Genomic DNA, 21,739 nt, shown 5'->3' with positions numbered 1-21,739 from the left:
AATGCTTTCAACTCCCTTAACTCACCCACACCCTGGCACCTGCCATCACCCACCAGCAAGCTCACCATGCCAAGTGCCAGGGGTCCAGCCTGCCTCAGTTTCCCCTCCCAGCCAGGGGTCAACCCTGCAAGGAGCCCCCCAGGGAACACTCATGAGGGACATTCTATCTGCCTGAAGCTCCTTTGTGCTCTCTTCAGGAAAGGCCAGGACAGCTGGGAGCTATTCCTGGAAAGGCTAAAAACACCATGGCCGAGTCAGCACCGAGGACCCCCCAGCAAACCCCTGCCACTGCCCCACTGCCAGGAGGACATGGACAGACAGACAGGCACACACAGAGGCAGGGACACGGAGCAGCAGCCCAGCTTCCCTCTGCTGTGCCAGCCCAGACACGCATCAATGTCACGGTGAGGGCTGTGACAGCAGGGTTATCTCTGTCCCTGTGCCGCAGGCTGGAGCTGTGCCAGCCCCCAGGGCTTTTGTTCCCACATCCACAGGAGCCAGCGAAGCAACTGCCAGGGGCAGCTTCAAAGTCATCACTGCTGGTGGACTCGGGGCCAAAGGCAGTGCCAACACCACCCCCTCCCATCCTCATCCCATTCAGTCCTCACAGAGGCCCGGCCATCCTGCCTGGAGACAGACATGGCACAAACACTGCCTGTCCAGTTCCTGAGCATGAAGGGCAAATCCCTGTGAGCACTGCCCTTGGCTGCATTCCCACACACAGGGACAGCCTGCCCTCTCCCTGCATGCTTCCCTGGAGCTGGGAATCCGCAGCTGAGAGCTCCAGCAGTTGTGTCCAGTGGGACACAAAAAGCTGAAGGGCAGAGGTCAGTGACTGCGAGTACCCAGCAGGCTGTTCCAGACCAACTGCTGGTACTGGGGCCAGGCTTTGCCCATGATCACACTGCAGCTCTGCAAGGCAGGACAGCAATGGCACCACAACACACCTCAGCTTCTGAGCAGGGTCAGATTTCCCCTTCAGTTCATTGCACCTCAGACAAGTCAGGCACTGCCAGCAGCCCAGCCCTGCCACCCACTCCAAGCTGGCAGTCTGTGACACCAGCAGGTGACAGACAGCAGCACTGCACTGGGCAGCACACAAGGGTCTGGGTCCCAGACAAAGCAAGAGCCAAAAGACTAGGGTTTTCCATGAACAGTTTAAGAACTGGGAACACCAAATTTTGGTTGTCTTTGGAATTCAGGCCTTCCAAGTTGACACTTCAGAGCCATGAAAACGCATAGTCATCAATGCATCTTCCTTCCATCCTTCCCAGCCCACACTGGTCCTAGTTGTCAAGGGGACGGCTCCCAAGGGCAGCCTCACAAGAACTGGCTGCCAAAGCAACCATCCAACTCTCCCAGAGGTTGCAAACCCAACGAACAGCACATCTGCCTCTTCCCACTCCAGCCTGACTTGTGCCACTGCTCAGCTTTACCAGGACAGAACCGACCACAAGATCACAGCTCTCCCTTGAATCACTAAATACTAGAAGCAAAAGGTGCATTTTTCAGCTGTAGGTTTAAACCTTTCCACGAGTCCAGACTCATTTACAGGCTCCAGCCCCCACCTCATCTAAACTCAGTGGTCTGCAGCACCTCATAAAGGGATTTTGTCACCCTGACATTCATAGCCGGGCTCTGTGCTCAGCCCTGCATCCACAATCAGGCAGGAATGTCTCCCACTGCCCTCCCAGACAGTTTACCTCCCCCTGCAGCCCCCAGGCCATGAGCCAAGAGGTGAGCCAGCCAGCTGTCTCCCTTCCCAGGGACCTGGAGCACGCAGCACTCTCTCCAGTTGCTGTGGGGATGAGGTCAGTCTCCCCTCCATGCTAAAAGCTCTGCTTGCAAAATTGCTGAGCTAGCAGAAACTGCCACTTCAGTTTTAACCCATTTCCTGTTATTAGATAAAACAGTATCAGAGGGCTGAGCTCCTGCTATCCCAGGCTTTTGCCATGTTACTGTTACAGCCACTGCCTTCAGCAGGTGAATACTGGCACTGCTTGATTTCAACAGGAGCCAGGGCACAGCATGAATTATTTGTGGTAAGGTTGACCTATTTAACAGCAGAAAGACAGCATTCATTCGGGCCCAGATCCCCCCAGAGGCTGCTGGTGTCACTTTACCCCACAGATAATACAACCCTGTCACCATCTCTGAGCATCTCACTTGTGGGTGGTGCAGAGGTAACTGTCCCAGGCTGGTGCTGCCACGCTCCCAGTGCTTCTCTCGGAGCACAAGTGACACCTCCAAATCCCCTTCAAACTACTCCTGGCTTCCTCTGGCCAGCTTTGAGAAGAGTTTTGTGACCACCATAGTCAACACAAGCAGAAAGTGGGGCAGAGTGAACCCACAGGGCCTTGAGACAGCGGAGCAGTCGCTGCTGACAGCTCTGCTTCAGGCAGACCAGGGCCAGAGGATGCCAGCAGGGTGTGCAGGGTGCCTGCCAAGTTCTGCAGCTACTCAGGATGCTCCTCTGCACAGCTCCTACTAAGCTCTTGTAGTCTCTAATATTGGCTCCCATCCCCTGTGCACAGGCCAAGGCAGCCTGTGAGGGGGTATCTCACGTGGAGAGGGTGCTGAGGTCTGGGTGATCCATCTCTGCAAACCATCCCAGAAGCGCAGATCTCCCCCAGGTCTCTGTGGACCATACCTTTGTCTGCCAGGGACAGGGTGCTGTTGAAGTACTGCTCCTCCACGGTCCAGGCTGTGTCGTTGATCTTGTTGGACACCCCACAGGACCCAATGCAGCTCACCTTGATGGCTGTGGAGAGACAGCACACACGTAAGCACTGGGAGAAAGCAAAACCTCAGGTTCAGACCTGCTTCAGGTACTGCACAGGAGCAGTGCCTCGTGAAAACACACACAGGGTGTGGAAATGGAGCAGCAGAATCAGGTCAGCTTTCATTTCAAAATCATGTTTTCCCCCTACTCCCAGCACTGCTGAGCACTCCCTGCTACCCCAGTGCTATTCCCAGACATTATCACCTTTGAAGTCCTCATGCTGGCTTCCTTGCACTGTGGAAGCCCTTACCAGCAGTGATTCCAGCTCTCTGAGAGGTGAACCTCTCTCTAGTTTTCCCCCAAAAGCAGCAGTATCCCCTCCTGATTCACGGAACAGCCTTGGCACTCTGGCTGACAGAGAGACCCTGGTGGCAGAGGCTGTTTCTTAACCTTGGTGCTCTCCTATACACTTGGGTGTCCCTGTCCAGACAGGGATGAGCAGCAGACAGCTCTGCTGCCTCCCAGCCCACAAGGAGCCTGATGTCCCACTGTCCCTGGGAGCAGAGACATGTTCTGCACAAGCCCATTAGCCAGCTAAACAAGGTGTACAGCCCTGTCTGAAGCAGCAGCAGAAAGCTGAACCCCCTAGTGCAGTGTGAACAAGTTCTTTGCTGCTTGAGTTCACAGCCCTGCCAACCTCAGAGGACATCTCCACCCCTGGGAGCCTGCTCCCATGTCCCAGAGTCAGCCTCAGCTTCAAAGGATTGCAGTGAAAGCACTTTGCCCATTAACACTTGTCCTGCATCAGGACCTCCAAAATGTTGATATGCAGGGTGCTTCCCAGCAGCCAGACACCACTCCCAGGTGAGTGGCTTCCTCCTCTGCTGGAGACACAGGGCTCAGCAAAGCCACACAGCACAGTCTGGAGGCACCAGAGATGCCATCTGACCCTCCAAAAGCAAGGACAGTAATTTGAGCTCTGTTCGTGCCTCGCCTGGAGAAAGTCACCCCCGAGCTCAGCCCGCAGCCTGGCTCAGAGGAGCCATGTGGCTCTCGGAGCAGCTCCCCACAGACATTTTCAGTTAGTCTTGGCCAATACTCAGCAGGTTGAAATTAAACTCTGATGTCGACACTGGACCACAGAGACAGACAAACGTGACAGACCGGCCGTGCTGCACAGCAGGAGAAGATCTGCAGTGCAGCCTCCACGCAGGGAGGACACAGGCAGACCTACAGTGGCACAAACAGTCCCCAGGGCTGTCTCCCATCCCAAATCCCACCAGGTTTTGCAAGAGATTTAATGGACCCACAGAACTGCCTCACCCCATTTGCCAGGTGCATAGTTCTGCTGGCAGGAAGGTGGCAGGAACCACCTGACAGACCCTGTGCCCATTTCACCCATCTGCTCCCCGTAATCAGCCACGGCCACAGGAAGTATCTCCCTGGGAAGCAGGTGGCCAGTTTGCCTTGGATTAAGAGCTCTCCCCATCCCCTCCACAAGCATTCTCAGCCTTGCCAATACCACCACCTCCACCCACCTACCCAAACACCAAGTGATGCTGCTTGCAACCACCTCAAACAGCTCTCCAGAGCACCTGCCTGGCCAGTGTGACCTTGTCTTCCATGCAGGACAGTGTGGAAGGAACCCCAAATCCAGCCCTCTCTGCAGGGGGAATGTGAACAAGTTCTTACCCAAGCCCTGGTAAAGGAGGGTGCTTTGCTGTGTGCAGTCAGGTGGAATGAGCTCCTCAGGGCTTAAAGTCTCTAACCCCACAAGGAAGAACAGCATCCCCCCCACACACCTCCTGCCAGACCCTCACAGCTGATCATGAGTGAGAGGAAGAGCCCGTTGTGGTCCAAGTGTTGTTCTGTACTCAAGGACAAAGGATAAGCAGCTCCAGATGCCAACTCTCATTAACCAAACACAAACACAGCACCAAGGCTGACATCTCTCACTTGTTCGTGTCCGTGATGTGCGTTGGCATTTCCAAGGCAGGGCAAGAACAGGAGCTGCCCCCCCCACAGCACAGCTGGGCTGAGCCCTCGCAAGGTGAACCATCACAGCAAACCCCTGGCACACCTCCAGGTGACATCCAATTCTCTCTTTTGCAAGATGGCAAAGCCAAAACCACGGAGGGGTCTCAGCAGCAGCAGTCAGAGAATCTGCTCAGTTGGAGGGGACCCACAAGGATCATCAAGTCCAACCCTCAGCCCTGCACAGGCCCATCCCCAAGGGTCACACCCTGTGCCCCAGAGGATCATCCAAACTCTCCTGGAGCTCTGGCAGCCTTGGGGCTGTGCCCACTGCCCTGGGGAGCCTGGGCAGTGCCCAACCACCCTCTGGGAGAAGACCCTTTTCCTGAGATCCAACCTGACCCTGCCCTGACACAGCTCCAGCCATTCCCTGGGTGCTGTCCCTGGTCCCCCCCAGAGCAGATCTCAGGGCCTGCCCCTCCTCTGCCCCTCCCCAGGAAGTTGGAACTGCCATGAGCTCTCCCCTCAGCCTCCTCCAGCTGAACACCCCAAGTGCCCTCAGTGTCCTCCCACGGCTTCAAATCAAGGCCCTTCCCCATCCTCGTTGCCTCCTTTGGACACTCTCTAATGGCTTCAGATCTTCCTTCCATTGTGTCCCCCCAGACTGCCCCAATATTGCAGGGGAGGCCACCCCAGGGCAGAGCAGAGCGGGACAAGCCCCTCCCTGGCCTGGCTGATGATGCTGAGTGGCATCCTATGTACCCACACTCTCTTGCTCCTACCTGGACATACCACCATATCTCCAGGCTCACAACAAGCCTGTCCTGCTCTGAGTTAGCCCAGATAACACAGATGGATCCAGTCAAATCAAGTCCAGACTCAACCGCTTCACTCCCACATTTTTCACACAGAAGATGTGAGTGAGAAAAGCCCAGCCAAGAACTGGGGAACATTCCCACCCTTTGGGAGCAGCAGCCCCTGAGCAGGCTCCCCCTCAGCCACAGGAGTTTATAGAGCCCCACCATCTGTTGCAAGGCGAGGCCAGGCTCCAATTCCAGCCTTGCTGCACTGCAGTGTGGAGGTGCTCCTGTTCCTGGGAGACAGGTGGGTGGGAATGCTCAGCCACACACACATTAGGGTCCAGCTCCCTTCCCACACAGACAGACTCAGCAACCAAAGGCAGCGGGTTTGCAGCCTGACACTCAGAGCCAGCCCTTGGCTGGTGGGCCCTGCTGCCATGGTTAAACACCAGGGCTAGAGTCAGACCGTGTCCAAAAGTCTCCCTGCAGCCAGCAGGGAGAACCCAGGGGTTCTCCAGCACAGGCACAGGAGCTGTCAGCTCCAAGGCTTCTCAATTCACCACTGACATCCCAAACTGGCTGGTTGCAGCCAGCCTTTCCTACAGAGGAGGGACAGTCCCTTGACTGAGAGCTCTGGGGTTCTCAGGAGTCTCAGTCCTGCACCCCCACGAGGGCAGCCCTCTCCAGCCACATTCCTGACCATCACACACCCTGGGGCTGCCATTCCAGGTGCATGAGGGCAACCAAAAGGGCAGAAAGCAACATTCCCAGCTAAAAGGCTTGAAGGGAATTTCACAGCAATGAAATTGCAACATTCTTCTACACTCCCCAAAGCTCTCAGCCTACCGTCACCAGGCACACGATGCAGGATGTCAGCAGATGCAGGACAAGCCTTGGAGCAGTTCAGGGGGCAGAGATTTGTTATGGAGCATCTTCTCCAACCTGCTCCAGAAACACGAGCTCCCCCCATCTCAGTGAGTGGGAAGTGGGGTGGTCAACATCTCTGAGCACAGGCACTGCCCCGTGGCTGACAGAGGGGCTCCAGCTAGACACAGGGATCACATGTCCCAGCTCATCCCTCAGGCTGCTGGAGGAGCCAGCAGATCCCCAGGTCCACCCACAGTGCTGGGGGCAGCGGGTCCAGGACAGCCAGACAGCCCCCCAGTTTCATTCCCAGAGCCCAAGAAAGCCTGGCAGCCACAGGGGTCTCGTTCCCCCCAGGTTATCTGTGAGGTTTCAGAGGTGCCCAGTTCAACAGGTCAAACCATTTATCTCATTCCTAACCAGGTTTTGGAGCAACTAACCATGAAATCAGCCTGTCCATGAGCATCCCACGGGCAGGGGAGATCGTGGGGACTTGCTTGGCTATCGTGCACAGGCTCCTGTCCACAAGCAGAAGGAGGGACAGGGGCGTGTGGCAGGTACAACTCGGGTGGCTCTGGGTGCAGCTGCCACCCAAAAATGGCACTGGCAGGACAGGCCTGGCAAACTGGCACCACCAGAGCTGCTGCAGCAGCAGCCACCTGAGGCACAGAGATTTTCAGCCTGACTGTCAGGAAGGAAAATGTACAATCTGAGCCTTTCCAAGGAAATCTCTGTGCAAAGCTGCAAACAGAACAAATAAGAGAAGTTTCTGCATCAGAACAGGTCACTTCCAGTTATTAGGAAGCCACTAAAAATGCCTCTGGAATCCAGTGGCTACCAGTGGCCCCAGTCACCACGCTCCTGCTCCCTGTTTACTCAGTGTGATTTGAATAAATACAGGAAAAAAACAAAGTCCAAAAACCACGAGGGAAGTGGAGGGGGGAGGCAAAGGGCAGCAAGTAGGGAAGAAATGAATGATGAAGCCATCCAGAAGACAAGAGCCCTTCTCCCCCGCAGTCCCTCGGGGATCCAGGGAAGCGGGCAGCTCCGCATCCAGCCACACACATCTTTAGCAACACGCTGCAGCACGCGCCAAATGCTGGAAATAAAAGGAGACAGCTCAGCCATATCCATCTCTGCACTAAGTAAAAATAGAGATGCTAGGAGCTGGGCAGAACTGCCTTCTTCCAAGGTGATTTAAGGAGAGCAGCAGGAGACTTCAAATTACTTTTTCTCACGACCCAGTGAGATGCCCTTCCTGAGGGTGTTTCATCTGGTGTTTCATCTCAGGCAAGAGGAAAGCACAGGACACACGTTCCCTCCCCTGCCAGGGGCAGGTTGTATGTGTACATCCCTATTTCCAAAATCCAGTCATGTCCTGAGCAAGCAGAGACTCACTGGCCACCCTGCACTCAGCTCCAGTCCCAAGTGAACTCCTCTGGCTTCAAGTCCCATCTGTGTCACACACCTGCCACAACAGTAACGGGCAGAGGTGGAGGGGAAAGTGATGCCGATATCTTGGTTGGTTTGGGGTTTTGGGGGTGAGCAGGGGAGGCAGCAAAACCAGTTCATAGAATCACAGAATACTATGAGCTGGAAGAATACCATGATCCACCAGGATCATCAAGTCCAGCTCCTGGCCCTGCACAGACACCCCAACAATCCCACCCTGGCCCTCAGAGCCTTGTCCAAACCCTCCTGGAGCTCTGGCAGCCTTGGGGCTGTGCCCACTGCCCTGGGGAGCCTGGTCAGTGCCAACCACCCTCTGGGGGAGGAACCTTTCCCTAATATCCAAACCTAACCCTGCCCTGGTACAACCTGGCACAGCTGGGGGTGGTGGCTGTTGCATTTGGCAGCAGTTTACACAGGACAAACAGACCGAATGTCCCATCATTCCCTTTCCTCTGCAAGGACAGATGAAGAACTGGTGACCAAGCTCTGTAACAGCACTTAGGAAAAGCCCTGGGGTTCTGCCAGCTGAAGCCTCCCCGAGTCACCACGTGGCCTCAGCCCTGCCTGCTGGACCCAGAGGCTCCAGCCATCCCTGGTGCAGGGAAGGAGGGGCCCAGCCCTGTATCCATGGGATGAGATGGATGGCAGAGCCACCCTGTGCATCCGCAGTGACCTCACGCAGGACAAGGGACCAGGGCACACATTTGTAACCAGAGGGGATCTGGGGACTGAGACACCCTTTGGAAAACTTGTGTGCACCTGAGTGCAGATAACAGGGGAGCAGAGCAGGAGAGAGTGCTGTGGGAGTCAAACAAGTCTGCACCAGAGAAGTCTTCATTTCATGGCAACCAGCCATGGGGAGCCAGAGCCCCCCTTCCTCATCCCTCTCCATCAGAGCCACGGCAGACAGTGATCGCTTTTTAATTAGATTCCTTCAACCTGCCGTCTGAGCGCCAAGAGCTGCAGGGACTGAGAGCATCTCATGAGCTGGGAATGAGCCATTTTCATCCCAAGGGTCAGAAACAGCCCTGGGAGAAGGGGGTGATGGATCCTCCTGAGCCCCAAGCCCTTCCCAAACCCACAGCAGCATGGACCTGTCCTTGACAGAAGGATGGGCTGTGGCAGTGGCAGCAGGAAGTCACCTCAACACAGCACTGCAGTTCCACCTCAGAGTGACACCTCTGAGTTCAAGCAAAGATCACAAGTTTGGGTGATCTTTTAGATCTTTCAGCCCTGTAGAGGCCCTGCCCTGGATCTGTATGAAGATGAGGGGTTTGGGGTTACCCAAACTGCCAGCAAAGCAGGATCAGATGGTGCTGGGAAAATGGAAAGCCTGGGAGAGAGCAAGACCCACACACAGAGCAAGTTACTCGCAGTTTGTAGAGAGTGGGTAATTCCTAGAAAAGTTCCATGAAGAGTGGACACCAAGGAAACTGAAACCCCAAAAAGGGGCAGGATGAGGCTTTTTTGTACTGCTGATGGCCTTTACACTGAAACACACCCATACAACATCAGACAGAAAGGGCTCATATCTGCTGAGCAGAAAGGCTGGGAGCTCACAAGACACACAACTCCCTCGTGCATGAATATAGTAAGACACTACTAATTAAAACAACAGCTCCTAATTAATTCTCAGATGTCCCCATCCTTCTGGGTCCATCCTGTCAGTTCTTGAGACACAAATAGTCTTTCACAAGTCAGTGAGGCAAGAGCAGAGCTTACACCAAATGCTGGAGGCAGTGGTCGGTTTGGTACAACCTTAAGGATTGTCTGGGGAGGTTTTTATTTTCTTCCTTCCCAAGAGCCCAGCACAGGGGCAGGAAAGAGACTTGGCCCCTAATGTGGAAGAAGAGGAGTTGTCTAGAAGAGTAGTCTATGCTTTCCATCTCAACTCAAATCCAAGCCTGTATCCAGGCCCCAGGAGGTGACTTGTCTGGAGCTGACACTCGTGGAGCAGCATCTCCCACACCACCAGCAGCCCCCAGCACATGGAGGACTTGGATGCTGCTCCCTGTGACCAGAGGGGACATCCCACCTCCCACGGCCTTCCAGCCCATCACACAGCTCACACCCAACACAGCTCCCTGTTCCAAGGCTGCAGACAGGCTCCCAGGGAAATACTGAGTCCTTGCTACAGTTTGACCTGTCTCTGCCCCCGTGCTGCTGCCCATGGCAATGCTTCTGCCACACACGAGCCCAGCTGGGGCTCAGGACACCCCTGCAGCCCCCTCTGCACTGGCTTTAGCATCATTTAGCCCTGAGGAGTGAGCTCTGCCACTCAGTCATTCCTTCCCCAAGCTGGCACATGCCCTCTGCACCCTGCAAGAGGCTGGACCAGCGAAACCCCTCACAGCAGTGACAGGGACAGTCCCTCCCTTCCTGGCTCTGACCTTTCAGTGAGATGATTTCTAGGTCAGCAGAGCCCTGCAAGCCCAAGCTGAGCAGTGCCAGTTCTCCCTGGCTGTGGCAACTGAGCTGTACGTGCCCACTGCCAGGCTAAGGCAGGAGGATCCCCCTGGATGTCTCACACAACCTGCAGGAAGCACAGCCCCACCCAGCACAGCCCCACACTGCAGGAAGGCCGGACCAGCTCCTCAGCACAGCCTGGAAAAACTCCACCTGTAGCAACCCCAGCTCTGCCACACGGGCAAAGCGACCCACAGCCATTATCTTGGCCGTGCAGGAATTATTTTAGCCCAAGTCCTCCCGAGCACGAGGGAGGGGCAGGAATGGACACACAGAGGATGTCCTCATTCTAGGAATGCAGAAGCCTCCAAAGGGAGGCTGGGCAGGTGTGTGTCTGTAGAAAATCAGGAGAACAAATCTTGTCTGAGCCCTTTCCCAGGCAGGTCTGTCCTCCCCACCTCTTCCAGCACTTTCTTCCATCACACTGAGAGCAACAAGCAAACCTACATTTTCCAGCTCCTCCCCAAAATCAGGGGTCAACGTACACCCTGAGAGAAGAAAGCAAACTCTTGGGCTCCTGTTTAGAACAAACTCCTGTTCAAACCAAAGGCTTTTCTCCCTTGTGGAGCCAACAGGTTTATTTATAGCATCCCAGTGTTTTATCAGCACGCTGTCTGCCCTCGAAGGAAGGGGGTCATCTCGAACATCTGGAATTAAATCCTCAGCTGAGCACATTTAACGAGCCTGTCTCTGCACATGTCGGGCTGGGGGTGGAACAAGGCCACCAGTGAACAAGGCCACAGGGGAGGGGGACTACCACGTGCCACAAAGTCTGTGCCTTGGATCTGCTCATTAGCAACAGGCATGAAAACACTGCAGCACCTGCACACAGGGCCTGATGGGCTGCACCCTTCACCCCTATCCCTGCTGTGCTGCTGCTGCCACCAGCACCTCACTGCTCCAAAAACATGCTCCAGAAAGGGGGTGCTGGGGGAGTCACTCCTCCAAAACCGCCTCTTGCAAAAACAAGGCAAGTCTGGGGTTTTTTTTAAGCTTCAGGCTGAGGTAGTTCCCAGTGCTGTGCCATGCAGAAGCCTGGGAAGAGGGGGGAGGAATGGGCTTGCTCTGCCTTGAGAGCCCACAAAGGCAGAGGAGGCTGTACCATAACAGGCAGGCAGAGCAGAGTCAGTGGACATGGCCTACCACTGGCTACAGAGGAAGCAGGGAAGGAGAAAATTGTACATCAGACCAGTTTTGGGAGCCCAAACGCTCGCCCCATCCTAAACAGATGGCCTGTTTGACCTGAACAGTCCAGTGGAGCTGGACACAGGGCAACCCTCAGGTCCTCCTGCAAGGAGAGCAACTGTGCACCACCCCAGCACCCTGAGGGACTGTCCTCTTCCTCCCAAGCCATGGATGGCAGATGCAGGTATCCCTGTGTGCTGGGAACAGCCAGATCAGAGCAGCAGAGGAGGCACTGCAAGATTCTATCTGGCAGAGAGAGAGGCAGATCTCACAGCTCCCTACGAATATCTCCATGCCAGCCACCCACCTCAGCCATGCTGGCAGCACTCAGAGCCTCCTCTCCCAACATCCATCCCTCTGAGAGCTGGAGGGGAAGTGCAGAGAGGCTGCAGAGCAGCAGAAGGCTGGAGGAGATAGTGGCAGCGTTTCATGCGGATCTTCAATCGCTCTGGAGTGTGCAGCCAACTTGCAGTCTCAAGGAACTTCTTTGCTTTGTGTTTCTCTGGACAGAAATTCAGAGGGGGAAGCTGTGACCTGTTTGGAGAGTGGAGTGCTTGTCTGCCTTCTAGATCCTCACTTTTCTTCATCCCATCCATGAGAGATGAGTCTATGGTGCTCTTGGATGGGATGGACTGGGATGGGACCAAACTGCAGGCAGGGCCTGCAGCTGCCAGCCTGGTACAGGAACATCTCATATTTAGGATCTCAGCAAAGTCCAGAAGAGCTTTACTCATCATCCCCTACACAAGACAGGTCCTAATTTACTCCATCCTTCTCAGGGTGCCTGGGCAACTTAAACTGACTTTTGTGAGCCCTGAATTTAAGCAAGTTATGCTCTTCAAAGCAAAACAAGGCTGTACACACAGAAGCGGTCAGGGCATCCTAATCTTCAGCATTTGGCCCCTAGAACAGCCCTGTGGGAAGGGAATGCAAGTCCCAGATGCCCAGTTGCAGCCAGACAAGTGGAGTGGAGCAGAGTCAGCAGCTCGCCCCGGCTCACAGGAATGCTGATGGATGCCAGGACCTGCCAGCACTCAACACTTCAGCCAGCCAGGGACCACAGCCACCCTTCCTTGGGCTGAGCAGCACTGAAAGAGGAGTGAGGAATCTTTTTTATAGCTTGCCCAAAGTGGAATAGGTTTCCACCCAGCACTTAGCACTGCTTTAGGCCAGTGCATTTAAGATATTCTGGTACACTCGACTTGGCTGTCTAAAAAAGGAAGAACCGGGCAAGGAGCCCCACCACAACCTACCACAGAGCACTGCAGGTCCCAGGAGGGGTGTGCTGGGTGCTTTGAGACCAGTCAGGTCCAGGGTGTAACCAAACTACCCCTTCAAACTCATTAACTCCACCGTTCTTTCCCAGCAAATGCAAAGCCTGGCACCCTTTCCCACCTCGCTGGCAGAACGAGCCGCGATTCCCAAGGAGCAGCCAGGGAGGCTGAGCCCTCTGATGTCCTGGGAACACACCTCTGTGAGCGACCACCGCCAGCTCCACTCTGCTCTTCCCACACCCTGGAGCAGGTTTGACCTGCTCCTTCTCCCAGACAGCCCCTCTGCCCTCGCCACAGGAGCATCACCCCTCCATCCTGGGTGGAAAAGCCACTGCAGCAGATAAACAGCCGACTGATCAGGTTTCCCTACTCACCACAAAGAGTTTGATTCACCAGAGCCTACTCCCTTTTCAGACTCTTTCTAAATAAAGGCTTCAAAGAGTTCTGGAAATTCATGCTTAACAGGCTTACAGTAATACCAGAGCACAAGGGCTCCTGTGGGCCAGACTCTGCTGCAGGACTGGGTCACGCTCATTTTCTTCTGACACTTTCAGATACCCTTTTCTAGGAGTTAAGGCTAAAACAGGTCCTGCTCATTTTGGCAGACCCTCGCTGCCACCCACGACAAGCTGGACACTGCTCTCCTGGCCTCAGCAACACACAGCCCTGCAGATGCAATGCAGAAGCTCAGGAGAGGAGATCAGGTTCCTTCACCCCCTCCTGAGGCTCAAGGGATGCTCCTGGGCATGAGCTCCCCAAAACCCACTCCCTATCTCAGAGATGAGCACTTGCAAAGTCAGTTCAGCACCTGGTGGGACAGGAAAGGCCTGTCACGTGCTGGGCACCCCCCAGCTGTGCCTGGGGCTGGAAGGACTCAGCACAGAAAATATTGCCATAACCCAGTGTCCTGAGAGAGCCTCTGCCTCCACGGCACTGAGAAGGACAAAAGCAGCACGTTCAGGACTGCTCAGCCATCCTGGGAACAGAGTTTCAGTGTGAGGGGCTGGAGCCCACAGACAGGGAGAGGAGACAAGAAGCATGGAGAGAAGGAACCACGTGGAATCGCACCGAGGTCCATCCGCCCTGCTCCAGGCGCTGAACTCACAACTCAGCAGATAGAACTGCTGAGACACCTCGGAATGATTTAGTGCTGCTGCAGCTCCCAGGCACGAGCCCGGAGCCAGCTCCCCTCCTCCCAGCAGGGGAGGTTTCAAGTGCTTTTTTCCTGAAGAGCCTTATTTACGAGCAGTAAAGCAACCCTGCATTTAGTGCCTCCTCACTCCGCCCAGGTACCGGCGCGGGCAGGTTCTGCCATGGGGAGGCAGGAAGGCACAGCCTGGGATGGGAGATCCCAGCCCCACCTGCGCCCCACTGGAGATTTCACACACCACACTGAGATCTGGAGAACTGCTTTTGCACATCTCTGTTGTCAAGAAATCCCCCAACCCTGGCATCTTTAGAGAAAACAGCCAGAATCCACTTCACTCTGCATAGGAGCTGCTCCTATGATTTTCTTTGATGCCATTCAAAGCAAGCAGCTGGATTCTCTATTTATAGCAAGATCATCAGTTTGGAAAGATGACTTATGTTTTTGTTATTACCAGAGCACCAGATACATAACAAATCCTCACTGTGCTGGGAGTGCTACAAGGGGGTAAGACAGTGCTCCCAGTCAGGCTGGGCACCTCAGAGGTCCAAACAGACAGAAAAGAAATATCCAGGACCTGAGCTGAACCCTGCCAGTTTTATCCTGTTCTTACTGCATTTGGGATTCAGGTGGGTGTGTTTGGGAGGGATGAACAGTGAGCTGCTGCAGCGGTGTCACCTCTGGCCTGAGCTGCTGGAGCCAAAACGACCGAGAACACGGTGCCGTCAGCAAGAACAAAGGAGTGGAAGTCATAAGCATTAGTGCTCCAGAAATGATTCATGCTTCTTGGAAACAGCTTTTGCTAAGGATATCTGATAAGCTCCAGTTTTTAATGAAGATTAAGGTGCTCAGAGATCAGGGTGTTTTCAAACTAGGTCTCCAAATAATTATAGGTTGGCACATCTTGTCGAGGGGGTTGGAAGCAGCATCCATCCTTACCTCGGGACACCCCCATATCCTCTCCACTGCCATCAGCCAGCACCTCAAGCTCCCAATACACCTGTGGGAGTTTGCTCAAGCCATGCAATTCAACCACATGGCCCTGAACCGGTACTTGATGCTGGGCAAAACAATACTCAGCCACAGGTACCCATTTTCTGGTGAAAGGCCTCTGCCCACAAACTTACACAGCAGAACATCTCGCTCACATCTAACACTGGCACTCCATCACCTAGTTTTATTTTGCCATCAGAGAGAGTTGGGCATGTGAGTTGCTGTTTAAAGGCCATCACAAGCTGACAGAAGCCTGAACATCTCTGTGGTTTGAAGCCACTTCACCTCTGTTTCAGATCCTGGACACGACCCAGGGATTCCGAGCACACACACAGGGCAAAAATCAGCTGACTGGCAGCACTCTGGTCCTTTGCTCATTTTCTCCTCTCCTAAGCAGTTTCCATATCTAGACAAGAGATTTGAAGAGTGACAGATTTTCAGAGCAGCACAAAGACACAATTAACTTCCATAGCAATTCCTGTTGCCAGATTCCAGAGGTCACACCAGTAGCCTAAAGACTGTAGGTTGGGTATCTCAGCAATCAGCCCTCAAGGAAAGAGGTACCAAATCAAAGCCCAGCCCCTGGCATGCTTGCCAGGCTTTCAGGAGTGGCTGCCAGGAGCAGGAGGAGGAAAAGACTTGCCCCAGTGCCTGGCAGAGCACCTTTCTCTGCGCTGGCACCGGTCAGGTCTGCAGCAGCTTCACAGCACAACCCAACCACCTCGCTTGCTTCTCCTCTTGGAAGAGCCTGAGCATCCCCTCTCCAGACAGCAGAGGATGGTCCACATGTCACAGAATCATGAAATATTCTGAGCTGGAAGGGATCCACAAGGATCATCAAGTCCAACTCCTCAGCCCATGTGGGGATCAAACCCACAATGATATTAGCACCATGCTCTAACCAACCGAGATCATCTCAGGCTCCATCCTACTCTTACTGGCCATAAGAGCCTCTAGCAAGTCAAGTTACAGTTCCATATCTTCTACAGACCTACTTCTTCCCTGGGGATGACCTTCAGCACAAGATATTCCACTACACACACCAAGCAGAGCACACCCATCCCTGCACCCGCACCTCCCTTGGCAGAGGGCTGGCCAGAGCCAGCACCCTCCCTGGCTGCTCCTCCTCACCCAGCCCTGCCAGGGAAGGGGAACTGCCTCAGGAGGAGAGGGATGGAAACCCACAGGCTCCTTTGTCCCAGCCGGGGAGCCTCCCCTGCCGCCGACCCGACTCCAGCCCTGAAAGACAAGCTCCATCTCTGACAGCTCTGCGCTGCTCCGGGGAAGGAATAAGCACTCACACCCCGTTTGTCACACTTGGAAGCAAATCAGATAGACACAACTCCACTCCACTTGTCCTCCCATTTTGTTAAACAAGGGATGGGAGGCCGTGGCACGTCTCCTCGCCAAGGAAAGCAGCAAACAGGTTTTCAGCTGAGCACAAGTGCTGCGCGGGCGGGGGGAGCGGCAGAGAGGCAGCGACAAGAGACACAAACCCACCTCGTGATCAGTTATTGACTCCAGAGGAGCTGGAGCTCTCTCAGCAAGCCAGCCAGGAGAGCAAAAATCCCTCTTTTGTTCCCCAGCCTCAGACAGACTTGGCCACACAGCTCCCTGCTGTCTCGCTCCACACAATGAGAGAGAAAGTTAATCCACTTCTGCTATAGCAGGAGCCATCCCGGCTGCCGGAGCGATCCAGGAGCATTCCCGCACAGCAGGGAATTCCCGCCTCATCCTGGCACCCACCACTGCTCGTGGATACCAGACGGCTCGAGGACCTCACTGGGCACTGCCAGGACTGCCAGGGATAGCGGCAGCTTTGGAGCTGCTCCTGCTTTCCAAACCCCACAGGCCCTTGGCTCAGCTCTTTGGGTGCTGTGCTCCCTCCCCACAGCACATCCCAAAGCAGGGACCAGCCGTGGGATCCCTCCTGCCCTGACGGTGTGCAGGTGACCTGTGCTGCCAGCACAGAGATTTCAAACCCACCTTTAAAGACACACTTCTGACTCAGGATAGAGCCAAGTTCAGACTGCTAAGCAGGGACTGAATCCATCCCGTCCCAGGCAGCCCAAGCCACAGCCTTTCTGCAGGAACAATATTTTCCACTGTATCAGAGGTCAAGTGGTAGGAGGACAGTGGCCAACAGAGTCCTTTGGTGTTACCCCTTCCCCTCAGGAAGGGCACAGGTTACACACACGTCAGAACTACCTTGCACATTAGCCAAACCCAAACTTCTTCCTACTGCCCTCCCAGGGAACAGAAGTCATCTTTTAGTTTGGGCACATGACTCAGGATTTGAGTGACCTGTTCCCCATCCCCCTTCACCACCAGCTTTCTCTGTTCTCCTTATGAGAAGTGAGAATATTTACTACATTTAAGATCAGAGAAGGAAATTACGATTCATGGGCTCTCTGCTCTGCAGAAATGGGAATTATGTATCTGTATTTTGAGAGCGTGAACAGACACAGGTACTTGTGTCTGGAGCTTTGTAGTTCAAGGGAGTGATTTTAAAGTCAAGTCATCCCTGCATAAACCTGGACAGCTAAATAACAGAGCAGGGAATAGCAAAGTGCTGAAATCTGTTCCGGAAAGCACTTGCTGTTTTTTTACTCTCAGTGACCTGGCAGAGAGGGCTGTTATTTTAACATTACACTTGTTGTGGTGAGAAGCCTCACTGAACAGCAGACAGAGGGACCGAAATAATCCACACAGTCCCCTGAAAGGCACAGAGTTGAGAGGAAAGTGCTCCATCATCCTGGAGCAGCACAAGCCTTTGTTCCTGCACGCTCCTGCCAGCAACAGGGACTGCCTGCCCTGCTCCAAACAAACTTCCCTCCTCCCTCCCCCCAAATTAACTCCATCTCCAGCTGTCCCCGCGCAAGCTTCCTGTAAGATTAATGATTCTTTGTACACCCATGTTTGATGATTTACCCAGCAAGCCAGGCACAATGATTAGGAATTCCACGTTTCCATCAGCGCTCTTCCCTGAGGCTCAGAAGTTTTCTGGGAAGGTCCTTCACCCTGGCTCGGCCAGAGGGAGAAGTGTGCCTCCCCAGAAGGTCCATGTGGGTCACCAAGGACCAGTGACACTGTCACAAGGTCAGCTGAAGATGATGTGCTCCTGAACAGCCTTCATTTCTAGTCAGCAGGGCTGGCACGGACGCCAGCGTAAGTGGGAGCATTTATGATCCCCAAAGGTGTGTCTCCAGCTACGCTGTCCTGTGACCCAAGGTTTCTGGTGTGTTTAGCAAGGCAGAACTGAGCTCTGTTTGTTTGCACTGTCACCTTTCAGAAGGTGCAATTTTCAAGAGCCATAAGTTACGGTGTGAAGAGTCATCTACAGGCTTGTTCTGCCTGTGATCTCACACACCACAACCCTGACACCTCACCGGGCTTGCCTGGCTCAGGAAATGGAAAGTACCAAACCTTGGTGCTGTGGGCCAGAACCGCCAGGGGTGAGGATTCCTGGGAGCTGTTTGTTAGTCTGAAAAGTCACAGCTGGTCACAGATGTGGGGGTATACAGTATGTAAGACAAGCTGATGCCACCCACCTCTCCCCACACCCCAGTAGAAAGCCAGAGGTGTCAGAGGTTGTGTGATCCCTGAGGAGCTTAAGGGGTTTGACTACTCCCTTTAAGATCTCTTCCCAGGGTGTTTCAGCAGCTACATGAGCCTCTTCCTCTGATAGTAAGACATTTCCTTCATCCAGAAGGAAGGAGAGGAATCCAAGAGATTCCCCAGCCCCAGTGTGGAGCATTTAAACACCAGAGACCACAAGCTACAGAGCAGGAGGGAGAACACACAGCAAAGAGCCACCTTGCACTTGGCAGACATTGGTTTCATATCCCAACATGACTTAACTTGGTGAGTTCAGACACCACTTATGGAAAGTTTCCGCCCCAGCTTGTGAAGCCAATGTACAGGAAATTCAGCCTAAAAGAGCTGCTCAGGTCACCTCTGCACAGCAGAAGCAACAGCCACATGGAACCCACCTCAGATTTTGGTTCTGTGCTTCTGTCAGCTTTCCTAGAGCCCTGCTCAGCTGCCTCAGCTCTAACCAAAATCCCTGCACTAGCACCAAACACCAGATCCCACAGCCAAACCCCTCCTGGGTTCAGGGACTAGACCAGACTCTGATGTTTCACAGAATCAAAGCAATAAGGAAGCAGAAAGAAGGTCTAAAACAAAGAGACACCTTCCCCTCTCCCTACAACAACTGGGAAGCACACCAGGAAGCAAAGGAGAGCTGGTGTAGAGCAGAGCCTGGCAGGTCCTCTCCAAAATGGGAGCTGTAGAGGCAGCAGCAAGGTGTAACTGTGGCCAGGGGCCAGCACAACCAAACTCTACAAGGCCAAACGCTCTAATCTCTCCCAGGAAGCTCCTTCAGGAACAGGGGTGGATATCAATGGGATGGGCCATTAAGAACATCTTTGCTGGAGGAAGTACCTCTGGGAGTACTCTCCAAGGAGATAAACGCTGGATCCACAACTGTTTTGCTCTGACAGGAATTAAACAGGCTACAAGTTTGCACTTGTCCTAGATACTTTTTTCCACCACAAGCTTTCAAAAAGCAGACAACTGGGAGAGGTGCTCACAAAAGCAAGACACAGGCAAGCGTAGGCACCATCATCCAAGCTGACATCTCTGTTCAAGACACATTGCATTTTACATTATTTGGTCTTTTTTTTCCCCCCTAATAATCTGTTACAAAGGAAGAATCGCGCACACAAGAGAAGCAAGCAAGACCTCGGGGAAAACAGCAAATCGGTTCACATTTCCACAGCACTGAGCGCAAAGCTGACTTGCGAATGCAAACGACTTCTCTAAGGCGGGGGAGGAAGCTTCCAGTTTGGAAGATCCGAGCCCAGCAGCTCGTTTCCCTGCAGTCCATCCCCACCCCTCTGTCCTGATGGACTGCACCAGCCACGAGCAAGGCCTCGGTCTCACTTGGAGCAGCAGCCACCCCACCCCACAATACCGGGAACACAGCCTCAGGAACACAGCCCAGACCACTGTGCCCGGCGGGCACTCTCTCCCCTGGCACACACAGGACCCTGTACACAGCCTGGGCATCTCCCAGACTAGTTCAGCCACAGCTCAAACGGCCAAGTTCATCCGACATGTTCCAACACGGCTGATGGTGCCTGCGAGCGGGTGGGTAGGTGGGTGGGCAGCCCTGGTGCCGGGACACAGCATCGCCCACCTCGTCCCTCCTGCCGGGACACAGTATCGCCCACCTCCTCCCTCCTGCCGGGACACAGCATCGCCCACCTCCTCCCTCCTGCCGGGACACAGTATCGCCCACCTCCTCCCTCCTGCCGGGACACAGCATCGCCCACCTCCTCCCTCCTGCCGGGACACAGCATCGCCCACCTCCTCCCTCCTGCCGGAGCAGGGCTGTGCCCACCGGGACACGGCACCGTCCACCTCCTCCCACTGCCCTGCCCTGACACATTCGCCTGCCGGGCTCCGTCCAGCCCAGCGACACCAGGACTCGGGGCCGATGCCGGAGCGATGCCGGCAGCGCAGGGAAGCCGCCGGGCTCCGGGAAGGCTGGACAGGGAAGGCAAGGACCGGGCTCCTCCACCACCTCCCGCTGCCACCTCGGGCACCCACCAGCTCCGCGGGCTGCTGTGGTTGTTTCGGGAGGGGTGCGGGGACGGTGTTTGCTTATTTACGGGACAGGAGCAAAAAAAAGTAAGAGGAAGCAGAGGAGGAAATAATTCAGCAGGTTGCTCCCATCAGCCCCTCCCGGGCCGCCGCATGGCAGGAGGGGCGGCAGCGGCTGTGCCAGCCCCGGAGCCCCCGGTACCCACGGCGGGGAGGGGGAAACCAGGCTCCGCTCGGGCTCCCACCCCACGGCAGCCCGTGACCCTCCCTGGGGCACCCGCACGGCCCCGCGGGCCGCGGGCAGGGCAGGCCCGGCTCACCTCGGTACTGCAGCGAGCCCGAGAGCCGCACGGTGACGGTGCCGGCCAGCGGCTCCCCGGGGCTGTACACGACGCGGCTCTCGCCCAGGCGGATCTCGAAGAGCTGCACCTTCCCCATGGCCGCGCCGGCCCGGCCGCTGCGCTCGCTCCGCTCCGCCCGCAGCCTCGGCACCTGCGGCCCCGGCTGGCCCTGCCCCGCCGGGCGGGGCCCGCTCCGCACCGCCCCCGCCGCCCGCCCCGGCCCGGCCGCTGAGGGACGGGCGGGACTGAGGGAACCGTGCGGGTCTGAGGGCGGGGAGGGTCTGAGGGGATCGGGAGGTTCTGAGGGAACCGTGCGGGTCTGAGGACGGGGAGAGTCTGAGGGTCGGGCGGGTCTGAGGGTCGGGCGGGACTGAGGGACCGGGAGGGTCTGAGGAGAGGGGCGGGTCGGGGGGACGGGGAGGGTCTGAGGGACCAGGAGGGTCTGAGAGACTGGGCAGCGCCGCGGCCGGGCTGTGCTGAAAGGGAAGGGCAGCTGAGGGATCCCTGACTTGTGCGAGGGGAGAGGCCGGTTGTGGGACTCGGCAGCTGATGGATCCCTGACTTCTCTGAGGCAAGGAGCTGGTTATGGAGCCAGGCTGTGAGGGAAGGAGCTGGCTGTGGGACTGGGCTGTGAGGGAAGGAACAGCTGATGGATCCCTGAATTATATGAGGGTAAAGGAGCCAGCTGAGGGGTCAGGCTTTGAGGAAAGGGGCAGCTCATGGATCCTTGACTGCTCTGAGGGAAGGAGCTGGTTGTGGGGTTAGACTGTGAGGGAAGAAACAGTTGATGGGTGCCTGACATCTATGAGGGAAGGAGCTGGTTATGGAGCCAGGCTGTAAAAGAAGGAGCCAGTTGTGGGACTGGGCTGTGAGGGAAAGGGCAGCTCTGGCAGCCAGGTTGTGCTGGGAGT

General features: G+C 55.3%; 1 protein-coding gene across 1 annotated transcript in view; it reads right to left on the bottom strand.

Annotated features, from left to right (window-relative positions):
- The window catches only part of ARRDC1 (arrestin domain containing 1), a 40,231-nt gene extending 19,184 nt beyond the window's left edge, over positions 1–21,047 (bottom strand). Inside the window, exons 1-2 of the mRNA XM_027740976.2 lie at positions 20,808–21,047; positions 2,651–2,761 (exon numbers count right to left, since the gene is read on the bottom strand). Coding sequence (XP_027596777.1) covers positions 2,651–2,761; positions 20,808–20,925 — 229 coding nt within the window. The 5' untranslated portion in view covers positions 20,926–21,047. The remainder of the gene's footprint in view (positions 1–2,650; positions 2,762–20,807) is intronic.
- Positions 21,048–21,739: the final 692 nt, after the last annotated feature.

This window comes from Pipra filicauda, unplaced genomic scaffold (genome assembly GCF_003945595.2).
Source record: "Pipra filicauda isolate LSUMZ 115617 unplaced genomic scaffold, ASM394559v2 scaffold321_size1097455_pilon, whole genome shotgun sequence".
In the NCBI taxonomy this organism is placed as follows: Eukaryota; Metazoa; Chordata; class Aves; order Passeriformes; family Pipridae; genus Pipra; species Pipra filicauda.
Note: the sequence above shows the minus strand (reverse complement) of the source record. Positions and strands in the feature narration are given on the sequence as shown.